The following is a 25,639-nucleotide window of genomic DNA, read 5'->3' as shown; positions in this document are numbered from 1 at the left end:
TGTTGCTGAGTAAGTGGAAGGAAAATCCAGTGAACCACAGAGACACTGTGCTGGAAAGCAAACCACCACCCTCCCACACACAGCCCTTCTGCGTGCAGAGGCACTGTCCCATGGTTCCCAGTGTCTATTTTAAGCTTTGTAATTCTCCTGCAGAAAGGAAATGTGAATGTCACACATGGATTTTGCAGTAAATTACAAAGATCTAATAAACCCGGGGATACGTTCAGCGGCTCCGGGGCAATGCCTGTAAAGAATACAGGTCAGGCCAAGGCTTTAGCCATAAGGCTACACTGCGTCCTGTGCAAGTTTACAATGCCCATCCACATCACTAGCTGACAGTCTGACTCCCCAGCATGTGCAGAGCTCATTGTTGTCTCTCACTTCTTTTTTTTTTCATCTACATCTTTTGTTTTCTTAGAATACTATGATGTCCTGAAAAAGGGGCAAATGTGATCCTACTGCTTGGTCACACACACTCCCTAATCTGTCACTAAGCCTCCTCATTAGAAGCCATATGGTGCATTGCTATTCGTTTTTGTGTAAGTGTAATCAAAGCACAAAGACACGGATATCCCAGAATTTTTAAAGCAAAGGAAAGAAGAATACTCTGTCTTGCCCATTTCAAATGGCTTTTTATGTAGGAAATCTAGATGCGGTTGAAGTGTTTCTCTTGACAACTGTGAACACACAGTAACATGCACCTGGAAGAACATCCTTTAAAATATTCCACTATAAATTCTGCATTCCAGTGGAAAAAAAATGGAGAAGCAGCTGTGGATCATTTATATGTTTGCCCACACCAGAAATTATTCACTTGCACTGCCCTTAAGGTGTGTTCTCTCTGCCAGTAACTGTAGGAAGCAATGATAAACAAATTCAAAGCAAGAGATTACGACCTGAGAAAAATGGTTCTGCCAACATATACATCATAAACACATCACAAAGATTCCTCCTTCTTATTGTGCTGCATTTCTAAAATGTTTAGGTTCATCTACAATGATTTAACAAAGAGAAACTCACTGACACATACAATGTATTTCTAAGGAATCCCAGTATGATTCTCATGTTCTCATCTATGACAAACTTCCAGGTAACAGAAAACACAAGTAGTGTCTGTTTATACTGGGGTATGGCCTCTAAGCTGAAAACCATCTAGTACCATTCTTGAAGAAGTCAATCAGTGCCAAACTACAAATTAAGTCAACTTACTGCATTCAGCTTATCCACTTTCTTCTTTTCAGGAGCCTTCATAGTAGCTGCTAGAATATCATCACCTTTGAATTCCTTATAAAGCTCCAGTAAAGTCTCTCGGGTCTCTGTATTTGTATTTTTCAAATAGTAAGATGGATCTAATTTTGCTTTTTCTTCATCTAGATAAGACAAAAGTTAAATCATTCAGAGTTAAAAGAAAAATTCTACTTTGTTCTCCTTCAGTTTATTACGTATCTGGTCACACAAAAATCTTCCAGATATTATTTCTATTTTTTTAATGAAAAGATCTAGTAACTATATTTATTCCTGCAGAAGCAGTAACAAATAGCAATGCAAAACACTAACGACAGTGTATATAGCACAATAAATGCCAATATGATGAAGTATAACAAAAGAAAAAAACAACTTCAAATCAACTACTGCAAAAATTTCTTTGAAACCACTAGAAATTATGTAAGTTCATGCAAGTCTTTTAAAATTTTTATAGAACAATAAAGACAAGATAAAACTTCTGTCCTTTGTCTCCTCACTGAATGGCCAGGTCTGTGATACAAAAAAACCAAGATCAGATCTTTAATGTGATACCAGGGGGAGAAGGCTGCAGGACTAAACTGTAGAATTTGTTTGGGTTTTAATTTTTTTTTTTATAAGTTTCACTTGTTCCCTGTCTTAGTATGCCTGCTATTTGCTAGATATTAAATATTCCACCTCTGAGAAAATACCCACTTATTTTTAGCGAGTAAATAGAAAAAAAAAAAGAAGAGATGAGCAGAAGACACAGAAAAACACACCATGCTTAGAATTGGCAATTAGACCTCATTAGAAACAGCTTTAAAGGAAACCACAAGGGCAAAGGAGAGAATTTTTTTCCTTCAGCAATTTAATATTAGCAGATATTACTAAGCATTTAGCTTTCAAAAAAATCAGCAAAAAAATTAGATGCAAATTTCTTTGTTGTGATATCTAGAAAGAAAAACATTTTATTTTTTATTATTAAAATTATTTTGTGGCTATTTTAGAAAAATCTCTATCAGCCTTTAACTTGGAAGACGTCTACTTTTATCCAGGCAGAACGATGGGCAATACATTGTTACAAACACATGAAGGAGAGCCTAGCAGACAGGTATGAGAAGATGTAGGGTTCCTTGTCTTCATTCTGGTACAAGGCTTCGGCAAATTGTTCTTCCCCCTCTTCTTATTTATCTCTCATCTACTTACTCTTAAAGGATATGAAAAGCTTTCCATATTTGCAAATATTTCCATACTTTCAAATAGAGATAGTTAATGACTTCTCAAAGAATCATGTCTTTGCTTCAAAATTTGTTAATGCTCTTTGATGTGAAAGGGACAGTTTCAAGAAGTTACTCATGTTTCCCAGAAGCTTTCAAAGTTACCAGTAGTCACTGAGCAATGTCCACACAGAAACAGTGTAAATTCCATAATGTTGTCTTCAGAATTTGCATATTTGGGTTGGTGTTTTCTTACCCCACCTTCAATTCATCCTTACCTGGATCAATTACTTTTATGTTGTTCTTAACATGAAAGAAGTTTGAGACATTGAACTTGTCCAGGTTTGTTGGATCCTGAAAATAATAATTAAAAAAACAAATGTTAGAGACCTTCCATTTCAAAATAAAATAAAATAAAAAAATTAAAAGTAATGAAAAGTGGTATTATAAAAACTCTATTGAACGACCACTCCAGGATCACAGGAACAATGCACAGTCCATTAACTGTGAGCCTTTTTGCTATCTCTAGGCAACTTTTCTGCATAACTTTGACCCTTTGTTAGAGTGAGACAAGGAATGCCTACTGGTGATCTAGGTTACATTACACTATTATTAAACAGTCCTTAATCCTCCTCTTAGAATTACTTCAAGGGTTTCTCCTCAAGCTCCTCTGCAGCACAGAAAGGTCAAAACATCAGCTCAGGACACCCAGTCATTTCTGGAAATTCTATCTTACTGAGAACAACTCAAAATCTAACGTACCAAAATATTTTAATAATATGCAATAGTTTCAAGTTCAGGATAAAAAGAATGCAACATCTTATGTAAAGAACTATAACACTGGCATGAATAGTATTATCCCAAATAAATTTAACAAAGCTTCTCAGACCACCACTGTTAGTAGGAAGTTCAGACAATTCCATCTTTGCTAAAAGTATGATTAATACAAGCAGAGCTGGTAGCTCCATCACTTATTAAATTATCTAATTATGCCTTTCATTCATTCCTGAAATGGTATGCTCCCACTAGAGAGTGCATTTTTAGTTTTACTGCTGGTAGTAAAATCAAAACACATTTATGAAATCAAGCTGTGTGATTCTGCACCCTAATAATGACTTCCTGCCCTTCTGCTGTTGCCTTCCCACCATGTAATCATTTTCTGTTGTTTCCTGCCCCACTATACCCCACCAATAGATCTTCATCAAGACACGGACTGCCAAAAATAAAAAGATATTTTAAGATCTTGCATTAGAAACAGATAATCTTTAATAAAACTACTAAGGAATAGGATATTTAGACCTGTTTTTTAATCATTGTTGTATCCTTTGACACTGGCACTCAGGTGTATTTATTATTTATTACCTCACATACATATTTATGTATCTATGAATAGAGATAATTTCGGCCTTGCTCTCTGACAGTCAACAAGATGCACGGACAAAGTCTGGAGAAAGGGCTCAGTGTGTTTCCAGAAGACGCAGGTTGCCTCCTCCCAAAGACTCTTCAGTAATCATGAGCTGCAGCTTTCTCAGTCAGAAATCATTGCCTTGCACATAGATGTACCACCTCAAAAGGTGAAGGAAGACTGCTTACCCTTTCCAGGAAAGGAAAAAAACTAATCTGTGTATTAATATTAATGGAGATAAATGCATTTATAGGAATCCACACGTCTGCCATTTATGGCAAAACTGAAGGGCAAGACTGATTCCTGAAACTGACTTTTCACAGATGGGAGGGAAGGCAGGAGACAACAGTAAAAATGAAGCAAAAACCACCTTCACTATATTCCTCTAAATAAAGCTTATTGATTTACTGATTATTTAAAAATAAATAAAAGGACATCACAACTGTCAGTGCCTTATGAAACCAACTGTTTTGTGCTCAGGGTACCACAAATCACATTAGTTCAAATGGTTTCACAGCCACAGTTCATTCAAACGTTTACCTGGCTTAACCAGACCAAATGCAGGCATTGAGAAACTCTAGAAAAAAATATTTAGTCTCCTTCCCCGCAAGGGATTTCTCAGGGCTCTCCAATTTGCTGCTAACCTGCCCAAAGGCAGTGCACCCATTATGGTACGAAGGACAGCAGAGGCCACAGGCCAGCTCTCTCTCCTCGCAGACCACAGCCATCCAGCTGCTTTTGGAGAGACCCGAAACAATCCCAGAATTGAGACCAAAGTCCTTCAACACATTCACGTGGGCCATTTGTTCAAGTGGAAACCTCAACAAACATTTGATTTACAGTGTTGTCCCTTGTGTTCCTGATTCTGCAAAGCAGGAGTCTCACCACACATCGAGAGGGCAGACATCCACGCGCCTACTCCAAAACCAGTTTCCATCTGTCAACGGAAAAAATCCTCAAAAAATGGTTCCTCAAATTGAAATTTGAGTGTCATCTTACGCAGGACACCTGGGATAAGCAGCTGACGTACAGATTCCTCCCTCTAAAATACAGCATCATGATACACTAGAAGAAGTTTGATTAGAATTAGACAAATGCGCATACTAAGTGTGACAGTACTGCAGTGAATATTAAGTGAAACACAAGACACCATTTGCTTCTACCATCCTCAAGAGCAGAAACTCATCTGACCAGTCCAACCTTACAAATTCCTTACTAATGGTACCGAGTGCTACAACACAAGACACATTTTTTAAAGGTAGGTATATGTACATTTAGAAAGTGCACATGGTCTTTAGACATACCACTCCAGGAAGAAAATTGTCTAAACCCTAATAATTAACTTGCCAAGTTCCTCTCACTGCATCCGTAACAGTTACTAGGCACAGAATCAGAGTGGTCCAACCAAGACACCGCAGGGACGGGCAGATGGACATACCCGCATCGTCAAAGCCTTGAGCTCTGAGGAATTAACAGCCACTCCTCGCCAGAGAAAGGCTGGACTCACAGGGATGCTCCCAATCCTGTTAACATTAAGGTCTAGAGCCCAAAGGCCTAAATAAATTAATTCTGTGTAAGTGCACAGAAAACAGCAAGGAAGATGAACCACGAAGAGTAAATTGGCCTACTTTTGTTTGTCTTAGCATGTTTAAAATACGTATTTAAATTACCGTGGGTAGCTGTCTCAGGGTTACAAACCATAAACTTTAGTTTAGCAAATTAGTAGCACACATACAGACTTCAAAGGGTTGCTATCACGACTGTTAAAAATCTCATATTTGATGCTTTCCTGAAAGCTGAGCTCTGAAAACAATTAATCTCAAGTTTCATTCCACTTGGTCTTTTCCTATCATTTTCCAGTTTCGAACTTTGGGAAACAGCTTAAACTCCATTCATCTAAAGCCCCATACACACACCCCCTTCTCAAAAGTAGGTTAAAACCAGCACAGTTCTAGACCATGTGATTTCTTTGAGGCTGGATTCGATTCTTACCATTTGATTGACCACACTGCACCTCTAATTATCTTCAAGACTGTTACTCCGACCACATCCCAGCACGCCACTTCTTTACCAGCCACTCTGCACATGCGTTGGGGTGCAGGATTCACCCTCAAAGAGCCCTCACCCACAACTGAGAGCAAATCTGCTCTGACCTTCTGCCACACAATGAGCAAATAAGAAATAGCTGAAGAAGGGAATATCAATTAACAGTGTGCAGCTCAGCTACCTCCAACTTAGCTCATTAGTTATGCTTGCTGCCACAAATGCCACCAGTGTTTAACAGCTTGTCGGGAACCATGTCTTGTCCACGGCTGATCAGGTTGTACAGAAACAATAAAATTGACGTAAGACAGCACACTACAATATAAGCCTTTTTTTTTCCTTTAAGGGCAGCAAACCTGTTTGCATTCTAGCCAGACTTCTTTTTTGTCTACTTATTTCTCCCAGGAATCCCTCGCCGTTTCTGAGGCTCAAAATAGAGGCATTTGTTAGCGTGCATCTATCCGGGAAGGCTCTCAGCAGGCTGCCATGGGAGGACTGTGCCTATTACCACTGGCACAACAGGCTGGGGGGGCATTGCAATTCTTCCAGCTAAGAGGAACCGACCACCTCTGCCTCTGCTTTACCTGCAAGCACTGCCGTTGAGCAGAGCCACGCTTATCCCTAACTCCATTCCCCTGCCAGCACACAGCTCAGCAATAGCTTCCAAGAGCAGGAATAATTTCTTCTCTGTCTTCACAAATTTGAGACCTGTAGTTTCTGGTTTGTGAACAGAGATACAGTGGAGGATAAAGAATTGACAGAAGTCTAAAGGGGAATTGTTCTTAGTTCCTCAGAACATTTCCTACCAAATGGGACATGAAAGCAAAGTATCGCAGCATTCTTTCTTTGCTCTACTCAGGACCCTCTCACACTTGTTGCGAGAGGAAGAAGTCCACAGAACTGTCAGAGCCCACCACCGTGTCCAGCAAGGCACTGCCTGACCAGGTTCCTCTCTGTGCATCTTGAGCTGAGGCAGGCACTTGCTTCAACCTGCCCACTGTTATACAAGGGAATCCAGATTACACTTATTGATGTGCTTGCTATTAAGTTCCACATCACTACACAAAGAATAACACGCACAGAATTTACAGTAACACTAATTAATAATAATTTCTACCAGACTGTTTTGACCAGATTTTGTCACAAAGGTTAAATGCTGGACAGCAGATCTTGAGATCTAACACTGAATTACACCCCCAAAAAATTTACTTGTATGATTAGTTCAAATTAGGTTAAACAAAAGGTAGTCATTTAGATTGAAAACTAGCTGAAAACTTGTAAAACATAGGACTGAAAGGATCACCTATGTCTCAGAGTCTAACGCAATCGTAACACATCAAAACTCTTCCAAAGCTATACTGAATCCTACCTTTAAAACAATTGCAAAGTGAAATGATGAACAGCAATGTACCAGAACAGGAGGTAAGAACACTGCAAACAGGCTTCAACAATTCCAGCCTTCCTATTTCAGATACCCTGCCCCACAGATCTCCAAGTGCTTTACATCATACCTCACCCATTAGGTATAACTAATAAATCTTGAAGTATTTGAGCTGTTGGTTAGCTGGAAGCACATTCATGACATTTGCAAGGGATGCTAAGTTAGGCTGAGCTGATCATTAGTCAAGGTAAAAGAATACAATCAGTTTTAGAATTATGAGAAACATGGACAAAATACAACAGCAATATTCCATTTAGAAAAGATACCAACTAATACAGTTGAGAGAAAAATTACCTGAAATAATGATAAACTGTAAGGAGAGAGAAACTTGGAAAAAAAGTAACACCTGCACTGTAGAAGATGGAAAGCTTGACTTGAGTTTGTGGCAAGATCATACATCTAAGAAAAGGAAATTTCAGCTTGAGGGTAAAGAACTAAGTCTAAAAAAATCCAGTCATACTAAGATTGCTAGTGTCTAGGAAGGGTCTCATGTGGAATAACGTTACGTGTATTTCTGCCATTATTAGCAAGATATTAAACCAGAATCCATGACATCTTTTGCCTGAATAACTACATTCCAGTTCTGGTAATGCAGCTTGCACACCAGGATATGGTATTGTTCTTTACCTCCCTCCCTGAGGTGCTGGAAAATATCAATATGTTGATTAAAAACTGCCATCCTCTACCCCAGGACATTCGCATTTCAATAGGGAAAAAAGCAACTTCTGTATATGTAAGTGCAGGAAGCACTGTGCTTTCCTTTACAAAGAGAAGCATATCGTAGACCTAAGGTAGCGTTATTAACAACTACAGTTGTGATTTTGCCTTTTTTAGTTCCAGATCCAAATTGGTCCTTTTCAGCAAGTAAACTGAATGGAAATAGGACATGAATAACCTAAAATCAAAGCGGCCAGCTGAGATGGTGCTCACCAGAAAAGATAACAGAGATGGATTGTATTTGAATAATGTTTAGCACTGAGAACAGAACAAAGAATCTCATGCAATTCTCTATCTTCTGAAAAGAGTAAATTTGTTTTGATTTGGTTTTAATTATATATATTAGGAGAGAGAGGTCAAGTTTGAGGTCAATTGCTATTCTGGTAAAAGAACATCCTTAGCAGCTGTAGGATTGCCCTTTATGTAAGAGCAGTAAGGAAAAAAGTGATCATACAAATAATCTGCAAACATACATCATTCACATTTTCCATTTGTTATGTTGTATTTCACTACCAAACACAGGTACCCCATCTGCTTCCTAGGACATTCAGAGTCAGCCTGGAAATGCTATTTTCTATTGATAAACACAGCTACTGCAGACAGTCCTATTCAGCTGTTCTTCGCAAAGCACAGAATGTTTTTTACAGCAGCTCCCTTTATATCTACCTTTTTACCAAACAGCAGGGTCGGTGTTACCAACTCACTCTCAATTCCAGCTCTCTCAGATACTACAGTACTCAATTTACACAGGGGAATGGGGAAACAACAAAGTGACAGATTTCAACACTGAAGTGAAAGGTTTTTAAGAGAAGCAGGATTTGGGATAGAGCTCTAGAGCCACAGATTGAAACACAACAGATTGCAGTCATGAACCCTGGCTAAGAAACAAGGCCACAGGTGGCAGAGCTTGGCAGCGTGAAGCCACCACGCTGCTTGCAGTGCTGTCAACAAAACAGTTTGCAGAGGACACACTGGTCTGCCTTTTAACAATTTCCATGAAGAAAATACTATGAGAAAATAACAACAGATTCCTACACCACATACGCATAAGAAAGTTTAATACCCAGGCTAGTCGTACCACTCTACGTTGCATTCTGGCCTCAACAAAGCAAGGCAGGGTAGGGCAGCATTTGAACAGGAGAAATCAAGGTTTACTTGCGAAGTCGTAGCAGCTGTCATGCAGTGCATTAAACAGCTCTGATTTCTCATTCAACAACCCAAAGCCAGTTTAGTGTGTTTGTTGAAAATCCATTTTTGAAAAAAAAAATATTTAAAAACTAATTGGTTGAAGGGTCAAACTTTAGCTGGTTAACAGCACTCAGATGGTCAAAATCTCTCCCAGTCCAATCCCAAGATGGGAGTAGCTTTGCTATTTCTAATCTTGAGAAGAGCATACCACAACCTTGTACACTACAAAAGTTCAGTTAACCTCAATCCATAATGAGTTGTCTACTAAGAGGAATAAATCTACTCACACACTACAAATGTCATCCTAAATGGATGAGAGAGGTACAGGCAATGTACAGCTGTGACCTCCATGTAGCTGGTAGGATGATGGTACCAGTGACTGGACAACTATCATAATCTACTTAGTTTCTGTTAACAGACACATTCCTCCAAGCTGGAGAGAAACCCAGCATGTCAAGAACAGAACAAAGGTTAAAAATATTGATAAAAATCCACATACGGAACATCTAAATTGTGAGTTATTGCATTTTGAGATTTAGGAGACTACAGCATCTGTTTGCTTTTATGGAAAATCAAAGCTAGGCATGTAACAGGAACACACTCTTTATACATACATTCAATTCCAAACCTACAAAACATACCGAAATATTTTAAAATGATTGCACATTTCAATTATTTGTTAAAAATAATTTGTTTTTCCATACTGTTGCACAGAAACATTTTTAGTCGCTCACGTTGTCTTTTCTTATCGTTCCAAATCCATTAGCAACCATGCATTAGATTCAAATAACATTCTGTTGGGAGCTTTCAATCTGAAAAAGCTATGTTTTTTGCTTCCATTGGATTAAAAACATTTTACTTTGTTGCATTAGCTTGAACAGCCATAAGCCCAGAAGAATAGAGGAAAAATATTTATAAACACGCTTTTCAGCACTGGGGAGTAGGGAAGAAGAGGTACATTTCATTTAAATTTAAACATAAATAAAAAATATTTTTCTTTTCAAATTAGACTGTATTAGTCTTGGCTAGTGGTAATTAACTGTTCATGAGATGCATACTAACTCATGACTCCAATAATAATGATCCTTGAATCTTTTTTCCCCTATTTTGAAATAATGCAAGCTTAAAAATGCCTACATTTAAACAAAAGATTTACATCTTTTGATACTAAACTTCATCTGTAAATTAGTATGTTTTACACTCCGAAATTTACAATGCTGTAAAGAGATGATTCTGGACATATCTTTCATTTTCCTCTACTCAGCCTTTTCCCAATGCTGTTCTGTTAAGTCTCATAATAAATTGGAGGTGTCACTGCAATTTTTCAGCTAAGATTAACAGAAAAAAACCCTAAATTCTTATGTGTAGTTGTATATCTAAAACTTACAATTATATTCAGTCAGATACAGTGAAATAGTGAGCAACCGCAAATACATTTGTCAAAATTCACATTTTTACATGGCATCCTTGACTTTTTCTGAGAACCTTTTTTTTTTCTCCTTCAATTTACGAAGTTGAACAATCTGCTTATCTACAAGGCATACAATAATCACTTTAGAGATCTGTCAAGCTCTAAGTTATATGGTATCTTTGTGGCTCATATGGATAACAAAGAAAATACAGCAGTTCTCCCTCTACCCATCTCCAAGACACATACACAGACAATGTTTCTCTGCTCAGTTATATTCAGATTCCTGCTATAACCGTGTACATAGTAACATTTCATCCTCTGCAAAAAAGGTGTATAGTAAGACACGTAACAGAGAGAAAAGTTTACCTGCAGTGTCACGATGTCTTGCCGAGTGAAGGGCTCATCTGTCAAAAGATCCTTGTAGCTCTTTGGTTTTATGTTCAGCTGCTCAACTGCCTAACAGCCAGGCAAAAGACACAGATATTAAAAACTGGATTCTAATGTGTAAATACTACAAGGAAATATGTAATACAAATAAAACCTTAAAGTACAAATGATAAAGAAAACAATTTCACCCTTCACTCATTCTAAACAGGCAGGTGCAATATCTTCATTGTGTCCTTAAAAGATGAGGAGCTTTTGTCTTTCATCTTTACAAAACTTGACAGTTTTGCGTGGTTTGTTTTGGTTTTTTTTTTTTTTTTTTTTTAAAGAACCTTGCCATCTCCATTCCATTGCTATGCATATAATTTTAACCAAATTCATCATAAAAATACTGCCAAAATAAAATAATCTTGTGTGTGTTTTTCTAAGTTAAGTATTTTACGGATAGTCTAAAACAGGCACAGACAGTCTAAACAAGTCACAACTAAAATTCCACCTAGGTTCAAACAAATGTTCACAAAACACAAATAAAAATGCAGTTCAACTGTCCATAAAGGCATTCTCTCTGCTCCTTCCCCAGCTCCAGTTAAAATATTCTTTGTTATTCATTGATATGAATAGAAATGAGGCAATTTGTGTTTTGGTGATGACTGTATCAGAAAAAATAACAAAAAAATTGTCTATTCATTCAACTAAGGAGCATATAAAAGCTACTCATTTTGGTCTAAAAGATTCCGTGCATGCAGATTCACTTATGAAAAGGTCTTTAAAATATCTTTTAAATCATATTCTAGGGTTGTTAATATTTTGACAGCAAAAGTTGGAAAACAATTTGTGAAGTCAGTTTATCTTCTTGTACTTTAATTTCCCTGGCTGTAAAACTATAAAACTTACCTATCTTTCTAAAGCATTTTGTGATCTTGAATGAAATGCATCAAATATAAAATACTATAACAAAACGCAACAGAGAACCTACCTCATAGGCAAACACATTTCCAGTTGTCTTGATGGCCACAATATGGGAGTTATTGGTGAACACAGTAAACAGCACTGGACAGTGGTAGTTACCTGACGGAGGGGGAAAAAAAGTTTAAATTTGTCACGAAGGTCCTGCAATTGTTTTGAAAGAGCTAATTTCTGTTATGTCTGTAAAGGATTTTGACACTAATTTTTAATATAAAGTGTAACTTCAGAGTGTATTTAACAGCGCTTTAACCACGCTTTGATTCTTCAGTGCCAAACAGAAAAAGTAACACTTAAGAGAATTACAAAGCAAGCAATGACAGTGCAGTTTTGAAATCTACTGCCTTCAATCTCTCAACACAGAACTTTGTCCGACTTGCTTGCTATCTGTGAAGTATCACAATATAATTGTTATTGTTGTAATCAAAGCTCTACTGATAGCATGAGCCTGTATCTTGTAATGTGCCCAGTGCTCTATTTTCAGTGTTGTTCCCAGGAACAGAAGTTTAGCTTATATCCTACAAAAAAGTTCACAGTAGCTGCTGTGCTCCTAGTAGAGGAGAGTATTTTGTATTCAGATGTGGCAAGTAGAATGCCATGAAATCTGAACACGTTATTCAATAAGGAACCCAGCTTTTGCTCTCATCAAGCTGTGAATTTTCCCAGGAGGGTCAGCATAAATATTAAGCATGTCAACAACAAGCAAACTGATGGAAGGCAAATATGAGGAAAAAGAAAAATGTCTGGCTGATCTCAGCAGAAAGCAATTAGAAGAAGGTTATTAATACTTGATCAGTTCGCTAGACCTGGGGGTTTGAGTGTGATTTTTGAAATGGGTTGGCCTATTTGGTTCTTTTTTTCCTGATTACCATCTGAAAATCAAAACCAGCAGGGAGACCAGAACAGAGACTGCTCACAGCACCTGCAGACAGGAGAGGCAAGCACCTACAGAGCCTTTACCCATTAACTGACCAGCCGGAGGAGGCACTCAGACCTCCAGCACGCAGATGCAAGTAAAGGCTGAGGACTCGTTCTGTTAAAGCCACCAGGGCTGAAGGAAAGCCATTACCACAAGGGCCTGAAATTCAAGAGGAAGTTTAGGAAATGATTTTTGGAAATGATGGGTATGGCCTGACTGATGGATACAGACACACACTGGTAAAATGGGAGGCCTAACTCCAGCTGCTTTTTATGCAAATCACCAGTTTTCAGTTCTAGCAGAAGCAGAGCTGCTGAGAGCACACATTTGTTGATCTGGATAGAAGGTACTCAGCTAAGGAGGCATCATTACATGGAAGAAACTGCAATATCTGAAGACCTTTTTTTGTATAGGTGAGAACAGAGAAGATCCTACGTACACAGCATCCATTGTACATGTTAAGACTTAAAGAAAAGTTTGCTGATAGACAGAAATGCAACATTTCACTCTTCCTCTTTTGTTGCATCTTCCCTTGATCTGTTAATGACAGAGTATGCATGTTTTTAAGGAGAAAACTTCTGAGACTGCATGGTTGTCATCATTCCATCCCAGCATTATGAACTGGACTTCTTTAAGGAAAGTGCAATACTGCAGTATCTTTCAAAAAACCTTGGCCACAGTGACTATTGATCATTATTTAACACTCTGCTCTTGAGACAGATGGAACACAAAACATGGAAGACATTAATCAGCTGGAGAAAATATCTTGTAGTCTATGGACTATTGGTAAGATAAGGGGACAGACACTCCAGAATTTTATTCCCACTTAATGATTTATTTGAAACAAGAACGGTAAGGATTATCTGCCTTGTAAAAATGAATTCATCTCCATTGTTCTCTTTTATTCTGAGCATCCTCTCTTAGATGGCAGATTTTATATCTTTAGCCCTGCAGAAATAAAACTCAAGGATGCTTTCTTGTGTGCTGCTATTCATAAAATCCCAAGTGTTAATTTAATCCATTTTATAAACAAAAAGTTGCTCAAAACCAAGTGAATAGCAAATAATGCCATGGGCAAGTTAGAAAAAAGGTAACATATTACAGAAATCTAGCCTTTTCTGAAAATTTTCCCTAAATAGTACCTTACTGCAGCAGTAGCTGTAGTAAAGTGAAATTGCTGAATAATTTACAGCTCCCTAGTGTAAAGAAAAACAGAAATGGAACTTTAAAGGTAAACATGTCACTCATGAGAAGCAGTTATTCTACTCAAAAAAGAAAAACCATAATAGAAAACATAAACTATGTAACTTTACCATGAGTAAGATAAACCAGGACTTATTAAAGCACTCATTAAGAAAAAAAAATCACAGAGAAAAATATTGCGCTTACCTTCACTGTTTTTAGCAAAATTCAGCTTAATAAGTGATTTGGCATCTAGTTTCTAAAGAAAATGAGGCATTAAAAAAAATTAATCATAACAAATCTAACCATGGAAATAAAAGTAAACTGTAACATCAGTGTCAGGATTTTAATAGTACATAATTTATTAATAATAGATTGCAAGTTGTCTGAATCATCAGAACCCTGGGAATTTAAGTCACAGACAGCCCACAAAAACAAGGCTCCCCGAGCCCAAGAACCAGGATATCACAGAATATGTTTATTTACAGCGTTGTAGTCTGACACAGTGCAGTGCTAACCAGAGTGAACAAGCCCAAGACGTTGCACAACTCTGTCTTAGCACAAATTGAAAGGGGAGTTTGCATGAAAAGCTAAAAGGCAAAGATCATTGCTGCTGATCACAAGTGACAACTCAGAAGGGACCTCTGGTGAAAGTCACAAAGCCAGCAAACCATTTTGGCAACCAAGCTCGTCACCTTTTCTGAAATAACTGTAATTTTTCTTTTACTTCAGAAAATGCGTAGTGGAGCCCACATGATAAGCAGCAATAACAAAGAGAAACAGAGGCACAAATTCTCCAAGAGATGCGTTTGGGCTCACGAAGACAGACCCAGGAGGGATCTTTGGCCAGTTAATCCCCAGGTAATAAGTCCGTGGAAGAGGGAACTGAGGTGGCAGCCGAGGTCAGGAGGTCCTGCAGGCTGACAAAATGAGGGCAATGTTCTTCTACTTGGGAGAGGAGACAACAAACTAAGCTAGCTCCTGCTCTCCCACACCTCATCGGAAGAAAGTCTACGGCATTTTTCTGCTGCCGTCTCGCTGGAGGGGCCTTCTGACACAGGGAGGGAAGAGCTATTGCGCTGGCAAACACTTCGGGATGATGAGGCTTCTCCCTCCCTGCAGCCTTCCCTAAGACATGAAAGCCACAGGCATGCCCAAAATAACAGTGTGCCTTCAGTAACGCGACAGGGCAGGCCCACATAAGGCCATTTAAGAGAGTCAGTATGTGATTTGGGCACATTACTGGCATGACGGGGCCATGACTGGGGTCGCCCCACTACAGCCCGCCGAGATGGTCAGGTAGTGTTTGACTGGGGCACCCGGTTGGAGACAAAGTCCAGCCCAGCAAGCGGCAAGGCTAAGTCAGGATCTCCGATACATTTTAAAAAAACAAAAAACTAAAAAACAAAAAAAACAACAAACCCTTTGATTGTATCAGCTGACAGAGACAGTTTCCCTGCAAAATTGATCATTAAAAGCACACAGAGAACAGGCCTTTTAAAAGAAACAATCAGTTCTCTTCTCAAAACACGCACCTGAACAGATGAGGGAGCTTTTTATAACCCAGACAACTGTTTATAAACAGCTACCAGTGGAGATCTGCCAGCTGCAGTGCCAGCGCTGCTAGTTCAGTCATTATGGCAAAAAGCAATAACAAAATCATGTGAAACTAAGTCAGTGGACTTTTTCTGCCTCATCAAAATTCATATTCTTGGTTCAGAGAGCACATGTTATGACAGCTGGACTCATTCGTTTACAGGAAGGCACTTCTCAAATTGTTTTCAGCTGACTGGCAGGCTCATTTGCTGCCAGAAAGGTAACCAGCTCTCTCATTTATCAGCAAGAAGAGCAATGAGGGCTACTAGAAATAAGATGGGGAAAGGAAGAAAGAGGCCAGGTTAGGTTATATTTAGTAAGGCGATGGAAGACCAGTACCACTGTTCTTCCTTACGTGGATTCACCAAAAAAAAAACAAACCCCAAAATCCCAGTAGCTGCACACTGCCGGGGTACAAAGAGAGCAAATGCAATAGCAGCTTCTGAAATAACTAAGTAAATGCAGAGCTTTATTCATTTATCTTCTTACTAGAACAAAATTGTCAAAGTAGATGGGGAACAGCAGAGTTGCCAAAATGAACATATGATCCTGGACAGATCTGTTCAACGTAAACAACTTATTAACACAAAGCAGCATTCATCTGTGCACATGTTGTGCAACAGCCCAAAAATTATGTTCCAGAAAATGCTTCTTTAGAAATACAACCACTGGAAACACTGATAATTTGAAGGAAGGCCTTTAAATTATCTTCCTGGCAGACTTGAGCTATCCTTAAAACATATGAGCAGATCATCTTTAAACAAAAATGGAAACAGTTCCCTAAGAAACAGTTCAGCATGATTGAAGATTCAGATTTATACCTTGACAGAAATTGAGTGGCAAAGACAGACTAAACTGCTGTACAGACTTTAAAGGTAGCAAAAGCTGCAGTACAGTTTCATCTGTCAACATATGATGTATAGTTAGAAGTGCTGCCAAGTCCTTGGACTCTTACTCGGCACCCAGGGAAATAGTATGGTATTTCAGGTTACATCTTCCCATAGTATGGAAAAAGGTTAGTTTTCAGCATCAGTCACTCACGGTGCATCAGCCGCTCACGCTGGCATCTGCTCCCCAGCACTTACTCAGTCTTATATGTCAACAGTAAATAAAAAAAAATAGCCATTTTCATATAGGAGTTGAAATACATGCACTGCCTGGAGCCTTTTTCCAGGATGAAAACTCTATACTAAGTGCTGTATGAATATTATAAACTTTTATTGCTGCAGACTGGCCTCGTATCAAGTTTGTGTTGAAGAAGTGACCTTGGCATGTCAGCTCACGCGCTCTGGAGTAGCTCTGTGCTTCAGCTCAGCTGGCAACTGCTTCGCGCCTGAGCAGTCCTATGCTGAATCATGAGGGAACTTCCTGCTACTGATAAAGGGTGTTGTTTGTGCCGTGTATTTATGAAAAGGGATGGAAATGGACTGAGAGTTATATATGAGAAAATATGTGGGGGAAATACAATTAGGCAACACCTCAAAAATATTTTGAGTCGTTGATTAACATGTCTTAATGCATGGAAAGACAAGAGAGGGATTTAGTGTTTTGTCAAAGAAAACCTTTGGAGCACCAGAACAGCAAAACCAGGCGACGATCTGCCACAAAGCCTTGTCATGGCATACAGCGGCAGCTCAGCGCTCGAGACCAGGCTGCACCATCAGGTAACTGCACGTGGAGTAGATGCTGAGGAGGGAGTCCAGCCTGCACGCCACGACTTCCAGCAGGTCCAATTTTGAAAGATCTACATGTTACATAGGAAACTATGAAAGAAGTTGATACAGAAAAATGGTATAATTTGTTTTTCCTCTCAAGTTCTACATTTCAGTTGAAACCAGGGTTATCTTGCATGTGGGTGAATCTGCTTTTATTTATTCTCCATCAACAGTCAAAGCTTTCCAGGCACCATCTCTAGCTTGGAACTAGTTTGTTGCCATGGAAATGACCATTATGCCACAAACAGGCGCCAGTCTTCACGGGAAGAGACAGCAGGAGTGAATGAATCCTAAAATGAGTTGAAGTACTTGTTTTCATGTATTTCTTATTACTAATAAAGCATAAGAGAGCTCAAATTATGCATAAACCGCTCAAGTTAAAAAGCATTTCCAACCTGAGTTTCCCTGACACACACCTACCATCCAGTTTCAGCCCATCTCCAGTGACGAAAGCAAGGAAAAAACCAGTGTTTATTAAAAACACTTGATCTAATTAAAATTCTAAATTCTTAACAAAAACGAAAGGCCACAAGCATGTGCCACTTCCCCTAAGCAGAAATAAGAGCTGCATATTCACTCCTAAAAACATTTTATGCAAGAATACTGGAAAGCAGACGCATTTCACGGCACATAGTGCCAGCTGCTCCACAGCAAGGAACGGCTTAAAAAAACCAAACCCAAAAACCATGCAAGCTTTTCTCTCAGCTGACTCCTCTCTCGCAGGCACACTTCCACAAAGGCAGCCAAGGCTACTTTTGGCCATGACCTACTTTCTTGCAGCAGCGAGAAGCCCCACCACCCCGCACGCTCTCATCTGTCAGCTGACAGCACTCGTTCCTGCAGGATCCCAAAGGGCAGCATCCTTTATTGATACCCAAAGCAAAGGTTATTACGACACGTAGGTTAGTGGGGCACTGTGGCAGCTCACAGATGAAGCACGCCGATTGTTTCAAATTAAATCATTCTCTGTCATCGCTGAGTGTCTCATGAAGATATGACCTACAATCCCCGCACATCAATTAGTTACACTCTCTGAATCTCTTTGGTCTGTGGCTGCATGTTCTTCTTGTTAATGAGGCTCTGACCCTGTTGGATATGCACCAGCCTGAAAAGCAATCAAAATGGGCTCATTTGATTCTCTACCCATGCGTGGGTAGAGTTGGTGATGTGCGGCAAGAGCTGTATTTAGTAAATACAGACTTTCTCGCTCTACCAACAGTAATCGAGTTAGTGTTAAAGTGTTGAACACTTGGGATCGGACACCCTTCTGAATGGCCTCTGGCAGGAACGCACAATAATCCAGTGAAGCTATCGCAGGGAAAAAATTAATGTGTCATGCCTGAACTGGCTGACAACACAAGAACAAAATCATCCAGTGCTGACGTGGCCATTTGGTAAGTTCTCATCACACCAAAACAAGCAACACAGAGTTACCTCAAATACAAGGGAAAGCCAAACCAAATACTGATATTAAAACACAATGTTGCCTACTAAGTACCCAATTTAGCTTAACAATACCAAATGAATTTTGTGTTAAATTATTTGGTTCCTTTAAAGATCAAACTTGTTACTTTTTGCATACAACTTCATATTTTAAGAAGCCCTCTTACAATTTTCCCTACTATAAATTCTTCAAGAAATATAGGTACGTGAATTGAATGAATGGTACTGGAATAACTGCATGAATGATGTTACGTATTTCTGATCCTGTAAATTGATTTAATGATGATAAAAGGCATTGGAAATCCTTTGCAAGTCTAGACATTATGGGAATGTGGTTGGAAACAGTAGCACTGTTCTAACTAGATCAGCCATCTTCTTGTAGTTTAGTATTTCACAAAAAAAATTGGGGTCAGCAGCCAAGCGGCCAGAATAGTCTCAGGATTCGAGTATGTTCAGTTCACCAGCAAAAATGCTAGATATTTATCATGTGAACAACTGTATACCAAATGCTAAAAAAGATACCCTCACTTCACATTCTTGGGTGAAGATGCTGTTTACTTGCAGCTTTCATCTGCTACTGAGCTGGTATGGAAATGGACACAAAAGATCCTTCATTACCCACTTCCAGACCACTGTATTTCCATATTTAAATTTTAATTAAACTGACACCATATGGTCACCAAAGCCTTTTCCAGAGAACCATAAAGATATGCTTGATAACACACATGGCTCACAGATACTAGCAATAATGTTGCTGTATTAAGGAGCACGTTAACAGAACTTACCATGAGAAAAAGATGTGTAGTTTCACGTGCAAGATTAAACCTGCAGTTTTAATGCAGTCAGAAGTCTATCAAGCCAGAGACTCACAGCCAAATACAACATGGTTCATGGAAAATAAAGCTTTGCAGAAGCCTCAAAAAGCTAGTCTCCAGTTTTAGTGAAAAACAGGCAAGTAAGGATCTACGGGAAACCTCATGCTGCACCTCATTTAAGGCTACAGCGTTTCATAGCTGCTAGTTTTTCAAGTGTCACAACTGCAAAACCCCATCCAGTGTGCACACTGCCACCAAAACACGGAAAAGGAGAAGAAGAGACCATCTGTTCGGTCTGGAAAATCTAGAGGTAAACACTTTTTTACTGTAAAGGAAATAATGCATTAGGAATAATGCTAGACACATCTATCTGCCCGTGTCCAGAGCTGTCTTACTGGATAAAACGCTGCCTATCACCACACAATCCCCATCAGCAAGGTGTGAAGGAGGCACAGCAGCCTGGCCAGTGACTCATGACACTGGAAGGTTTTAAATAGCTCCTTCTGATAAAGCACCTGAACAGTAAGTCTCAGCAAGTCTCATCTTCTTTGCCCTCACTGTTTCCCGAAGATGCAGGGAACTGAAAAATAAATCCCCCTTTTAGGACAGATGAAGGTTAACTCTTAGTGGTGCTGGTACACTACTGAAAACACACAGATACGACTTTGGAAGAGAAACAACCATCTATCCACGTGTTTGTCAGCAACAAAGGAGAGAGGGAAAGTTTCAGAAAACTCAACAAAATAGGAGTCATCTTCCAGGGCATCAGCCTCACTGGGACCTTCATTGCTTTGACCCCCCCCGTGTTTTATGACCATTTCCAGTTATGACACAATACTGTCCGGTCATTCCTCCAGGCAGGAACCATGTCCTCATATGTTTCCATCCAGGGGCCCTGAAAATTTATAGTCACCAGTCAATATTAACTCATTTAGACTGTTGACTAAAAGCTAATAATTTCTGAAGCGAACCAGGTAAGATGTCACGGTTCAGCTGCTGCATATTGAAGAGTTCATCTCGTTCAAAGTGGATTCCAGGCATTTGAGCAGCAGCCTGTGTCTGCTGCCCCCAGACAAAAATGCACCTGGAGAGAGATGCTTAATGATGGCTGCAACCATCCATGCCTGAAAGACTGCTACAGGCCACAGAAATACAGGCAGCAACCTTCAACTGGAAACAACTACAAAAAAAAAAAAAAAAAAAAAAAAAAAAAAGGGAAGAACCACTGCTCATCCTGGCTAACTCTTATTTATAAATAAGTACCTGCTTCTGAAATGACCCAAGCTATCAAGAGAAAGTGCAACAAATTATCATATTCTGACAGCACCCTTTGTGCCTCAACACACACACTGAAGCTGTTTGCTGTCTTACAGTATTATGTGCAATATATCAAAGAATTATCAAAGTATTTCAGGAAGAGATTAGAAAATATTCCCACCACTGTACCAGGCATGCACCCAGCATTTACTGTGTATGATTAAGATTAACTCTGTTCAAAGAAGATAAATTAAAATTAAACAGATGCAAAGAAAGACAACTGTGACCATTTAGGGCATAGAGACCTTAAAGGCAAGAACATCTGACAGGAAAATACAAGTCACAACAAGAAAATGTCAAGAAAGCATTAAATTCCTCTGTACCAAACACACAGCTGTAAACACTAACAGAGAGCAGCACAGTTTTGGCACAAATACAAATGAGACTAAGCTGGTCAAACCCCACATGTACAGAAGATATCTATCAGATGAAAAACCATCAGAAGAACCTCTCAGCAGTCATAGCAGGAAGAAACCAAGCGGTTCAAGACAGAGCACGCAGTTTGCAAGAGAGCCAAAGACCTCAGAGAGTCTCCCAGTTTTCTGTTCCTGATCATTTCACCCTTCTTTCTGCAACACATGAAAACCAACTAAGCTGGATTTGTCTGAATCATTTTTCAATAACAAAGCTTCTTTTGGTTTTATTTCTGTAAGCTTTGTTCTCTGCTCCGTAATAAGCTATTACTCACCCAGAACAAAACTGTATTCCCACCCCCCACTGAAACTTTTCTTACAAATAAACAAGAAAAAGCCCTCCCTCCTTCACTTCAAATGTACAGGAAAAAATAAGTTTAACAAAATGGAGAAAACCGGCAAGTGACATTTGCACCTATGCAATATCTGAAGACTTCACTGAGTTGCATCAGACAAATTAAGAAACGTACTTTGAATTTCAAAGCTGAAGATGTGCAGACGACCTCTGACACGTATGTGAAAAGCGTTCTCTAGAGAAGCATTAAAATTCTCATTTATACACAAGTTATGCTACAGCCAAATCAGACCTGAAGTTACTGATCCACTTAAATGATCACTCATCTCCAAAGCCCCAAGGAGAAAACGTAGCAGAGTGCTTGGATTTCAGGTGCTCTGCTGTCATGTTGAGGGGGGAAAAAAACAACTGACCAATGAAAAAGGGGTATGCCTCACTTCTGAATTTTTTTATGTAATGAAAAATACCTCAATTGGTCAAATAATTTTCCTCTAATTAGACAGTCCCAGCTCTCTAGATATGAAAAACTGATGTGGAGATAGCCTGCCTATTGAGGGCTGCACAACATTTTCCTCTCAATATTTTGTGTCTAGACAAAGAATGAAAATGCTCAGAGTAAGCGCAATCCATTGGAAACAGTGAGAATGAAAAAAAAAACCTTTTCAAGAGGAAAAAAAAAAAAAAATTAGAAGTCACACAGAAAATCTGAGTCCTGCTGCAGCGTGCTGTCTTCAGAAGACCATCAAAACCCTAAGATAGTATTACCAGCATGTTGCAGAAAGGTCTAGACAAGTGCTTTGAAAGTGCATCACCTTGAACATTATCTACAGCTATTACATTTTCCTGACGATGTATTCGAACGGCAGCTACTGCTAGGCTGGCATGAAAGAGGTCACCTTCAAACCACAGATCTTTGTCTGATGACATCCATTATTTGCTGCTCATTATCTAGAAACACACCTGGAATAACACAATTAAAGCAGCAATCTGCAGTAAATTACCACTCAGACCATATGAACAGAGTTAAAGGCCATAGTCACTGTTGATTTAGTCAATACAGGCCACAAGAAACTTGAACTTGTTCTCTCCCCTGTTCAGGCTGGAGGCCTCTTCCACTCAACTCATTGCTGGATGAGTTTTGTTTGTGACGCTGATCTCCACACCTCTGACTCAGCAATGTGTGAGGCTCATGCAACCCACTCACAAGAATCCATTCCTGAAACACACAGGCTCTGTGCTGATTATTTGATGGAGGTGAAAAGCAATTTGTTGCAAACTACAAAGCCTTGGCTGGAATTTAACCTGTACTTTAACACCTGTTCCTCCAGTACTCGATATTTCTAACACTCCTGACATGCTGCAGTTTCTTTATTCAGAATATTGCAAAAGAAGAAGAAAAAAAAACAAACCTCAAGCCCTCTTTCTCATTATGTTCACTTCTCGAGTGAAGAAACAATTATCAGTGCTTTCTATTTCTGTACCTGTGCTTTCAAAATATGTACATGGTAAACACACTTCTATGTTTAAGGAAGTTTCACCTTTGCTCTAATTTCTGTGTCCTTCTCAGGCAGGATTTCCCTTATTTAGACAGCCAAAGACTTTTTTTAGTGCATAAAAAAAAAAAGTGCTGTAAGGTTTTTTGTTCATTTTTAAAGTGGTAAAAAAGTAATCTTCTCCATATCCTCTCCAGTAACCCACTCAGCAAGCTCCCCTCACCTCAAGACCAGCAATGGATTTCTATGAGATTGACTGAAATCTAGTTGATCAAACTGAAAAAAAAACATGCTTTCTCAAAAAGATTAAGTAACAACAGCCACCAGCATTTAGGAAAAGAAGTAGCTAATAAACTATTTAAGGAATGTATTTGAGAAGGATTTTTCCAAAGTTTTGAAATAACAGGCTTGGTTGCATTTTTTTCTTTTGAGGGTAAGAAGCTACTGGTTTTGAAAGTGCCTGTAATTATTCAGGCAAGCACCACGCTACCAACCTTATTTCAAACAAATGATTTTTAAAAAAATGGCACCTCTTACGTTCCTACATGAGCCGTATGAGCAGTGCTGGCGTGAGGAGGTGTCCACTACAGGCTCTGTCATTGCTGCAGGGCATCGCAGATACAAGATGTGCGTGCCTGGGTGCTTTAGAGTGTGGATCAGACAGGCTTACTGCGTGAGGCAGGCACCTGTACTGCCGCAATTATTTGATCATATTAGTCATAATCCCACCTCAAGTCATTTCTGTTTGGTAAACACAGGATTAAGAGTGTGGGAGAACAATAGCAAATATTTATCTTGTACACAAAGCAAAACTTCTTAGAAGAGAGAGCTGTACCCGAAGGCAGATGTCTTACTGAGAAAAGTCAGCGATTTTCAGCCTTCCGACTCCAAGGTTAGTCCTCATTGTCCATGTCAGTGTCTCTGCATTCTATTACTTTTTTATATGCTCCAGACTTCTTTTTATCGTTATCTTCAGAGACAGCCCAAGCAAAAACCTTTTCCAAGTCTAAAAAAACTCTCAGAATTTTCCTGTTTAATCTAGTAAGAAGCTAAAACCTTGTGACACTTAAGAAAAAACGCTCTCTGGCCTGTAGGTCTGGATCCTTACCTCGCATGAGACAGGGCACAACAAAATTGTGCTCTGCCTCATTCATACCAGAAATGTGACCCCTAGTCTCATACATCCATCACGCAGCATCTTCAGGTCTCTTACCCTGACTCTTAGACGTACGTTAAGCCCAAGCTAAACTAACTCGACTGAATCCTGTTTGCCCTTCAAGACGTAATATGCAACAACCACACAGCCGCACGTGGCCCTAAACATGAGGATTGCTTCTCTGGGTTATGCAGGATCAGCAGACACATGGATTTTAGTTTGCTCTCAGCAGTGCAGAAAAAATTCACGTAGGTGAGCCCCCCATATGAGTTTAGAAGTAGATGCACTTAAAACAGTCACAAAATCTATTTTGGACCAAAGCCTTAGAAGCAAACACCAGAGACGAACTGACTTTCAGCTGTCCAAAGGAACTAAACTCCAACAGAAAAGAGGGAACCAGGGACAAAGACTGTAGCTACTTTACAGGGGAAAAGTGATATTTGCCCACGGTCACAGAGCCTTGAATGGGGCTGAAGTACAACCACAATGATCTGGCCTGTCCACATGCAGTTAGAATGTCACTGAACCAGAGTGGAAAAATAGGTATTTACATCAGACACATTACAACACAAAGGAGAAAAATAGCTCAGCCCACATATAACATACCTATGCAACAAAACCCAGTTTCCTTGAAATTCCTGTCAAAAGGCACGCTGATCTATCATCTGTTCATACTTGAGATTCCAACAAACCAGACGTGCTCTGACCAATCTCACTTCTTGGAAACAGGTACTCCTGAGCCCAGCTGGCTGACCTGTGTGGGCATGCTGGTCAAGGCTGTCATCACTACACGAAACATTCTGGCAAGCTTGCAACTATCTACAAGTCCAACAAGCCAAAGTGCTGTTCTCAGTAAAAAGGAATGAGCTAACTATGACTTTCCTCTTTATTTTGTGCAATTTTAGTGTAAACATAAGCTAGGGCAGTGTCCTGACAAAGATGACCAAAAAAAAGTGAGCAAGCCAATGCCATCTGACAGGCTGTAGTTCAGCTGCAAGAGATGCACTGTTTCTTCCAAAATTATTGGTGTAGTAACAGAAATATTTTTTTACCCCAATGCATTCTTAAAAAAGGAATAAAAAAAAAAAAATCTGAAGTTACTTTCTGGAATAGCTCATGGGAAACTCTAGACAAAGGTCTACAGTGATTTGTTTCTCCTAAACAGATATTGGTGTCCATACTATACCTGACGAGAATGTTCAGAAAAGCAAGAAAAAACAAACCATAAATCATGAGGAAATACAGGGAAGGAAAGCAAAAGAAAAAAAAAATTAAACATATCAAAGAATAACTGCAATCTTG

At 39.2% G+C, this 25,639-nt stretch overlaps 1 protein-coding gene across 1 annotated transcript in view; it reads right to left on the bottom strand.

The window, feature by feature from the left end:
- PPIL2 (peptidylprolyl isomerase like 2) overlaps positions 1-25,639 on the bottom strand; it is a 70,927-nt gene that overhangs the window by 40,758 nt on the left and 4,530 nt on the right. The window contains exons 6-10 of the mRNA XM_086761796.1: positions 14,302-14,353; positions 12,007-12,098; positions 11,013-11,102; positions 2,720-2,795; positions 1,210-1,370 (exon numbers count right to left, since the gene is read on the bottom strand). Coding sequence (XP_086617922.1) covers positions 1,210-1,370; positions 2,720-2,795; positions 11,013-11,102; positions 12,007-12,098; positions 14,302-14,353 — 471 coding nt within the window. The remainder of the gene's footprint in view (positions 1-1,209; positions 1,371-2,719; positions 2,796-11,012; positions 11,103-12,006; positions 12,099-14,301; positions 14,354-25,639) is intronic.

This window comes from Chlamydotis macqueenii, chromosome 17 (genome assembly GCF_036417535.1).
Source record: "Chlamydotis macqueenii isolate bChlMac1 chromosome 17, bChlMac1.mat, whole genome shotgun sequence".
Taxonomy (NCBI): Eukaryota; Metazoa; Chordata; class Aves; order Otidiformes; family Otididae; genus Chlamydotis; species Chlamydotis macqueenii.
This window is presented reverse-complemented; position numbering and strand designations above follow the sequence as displayed.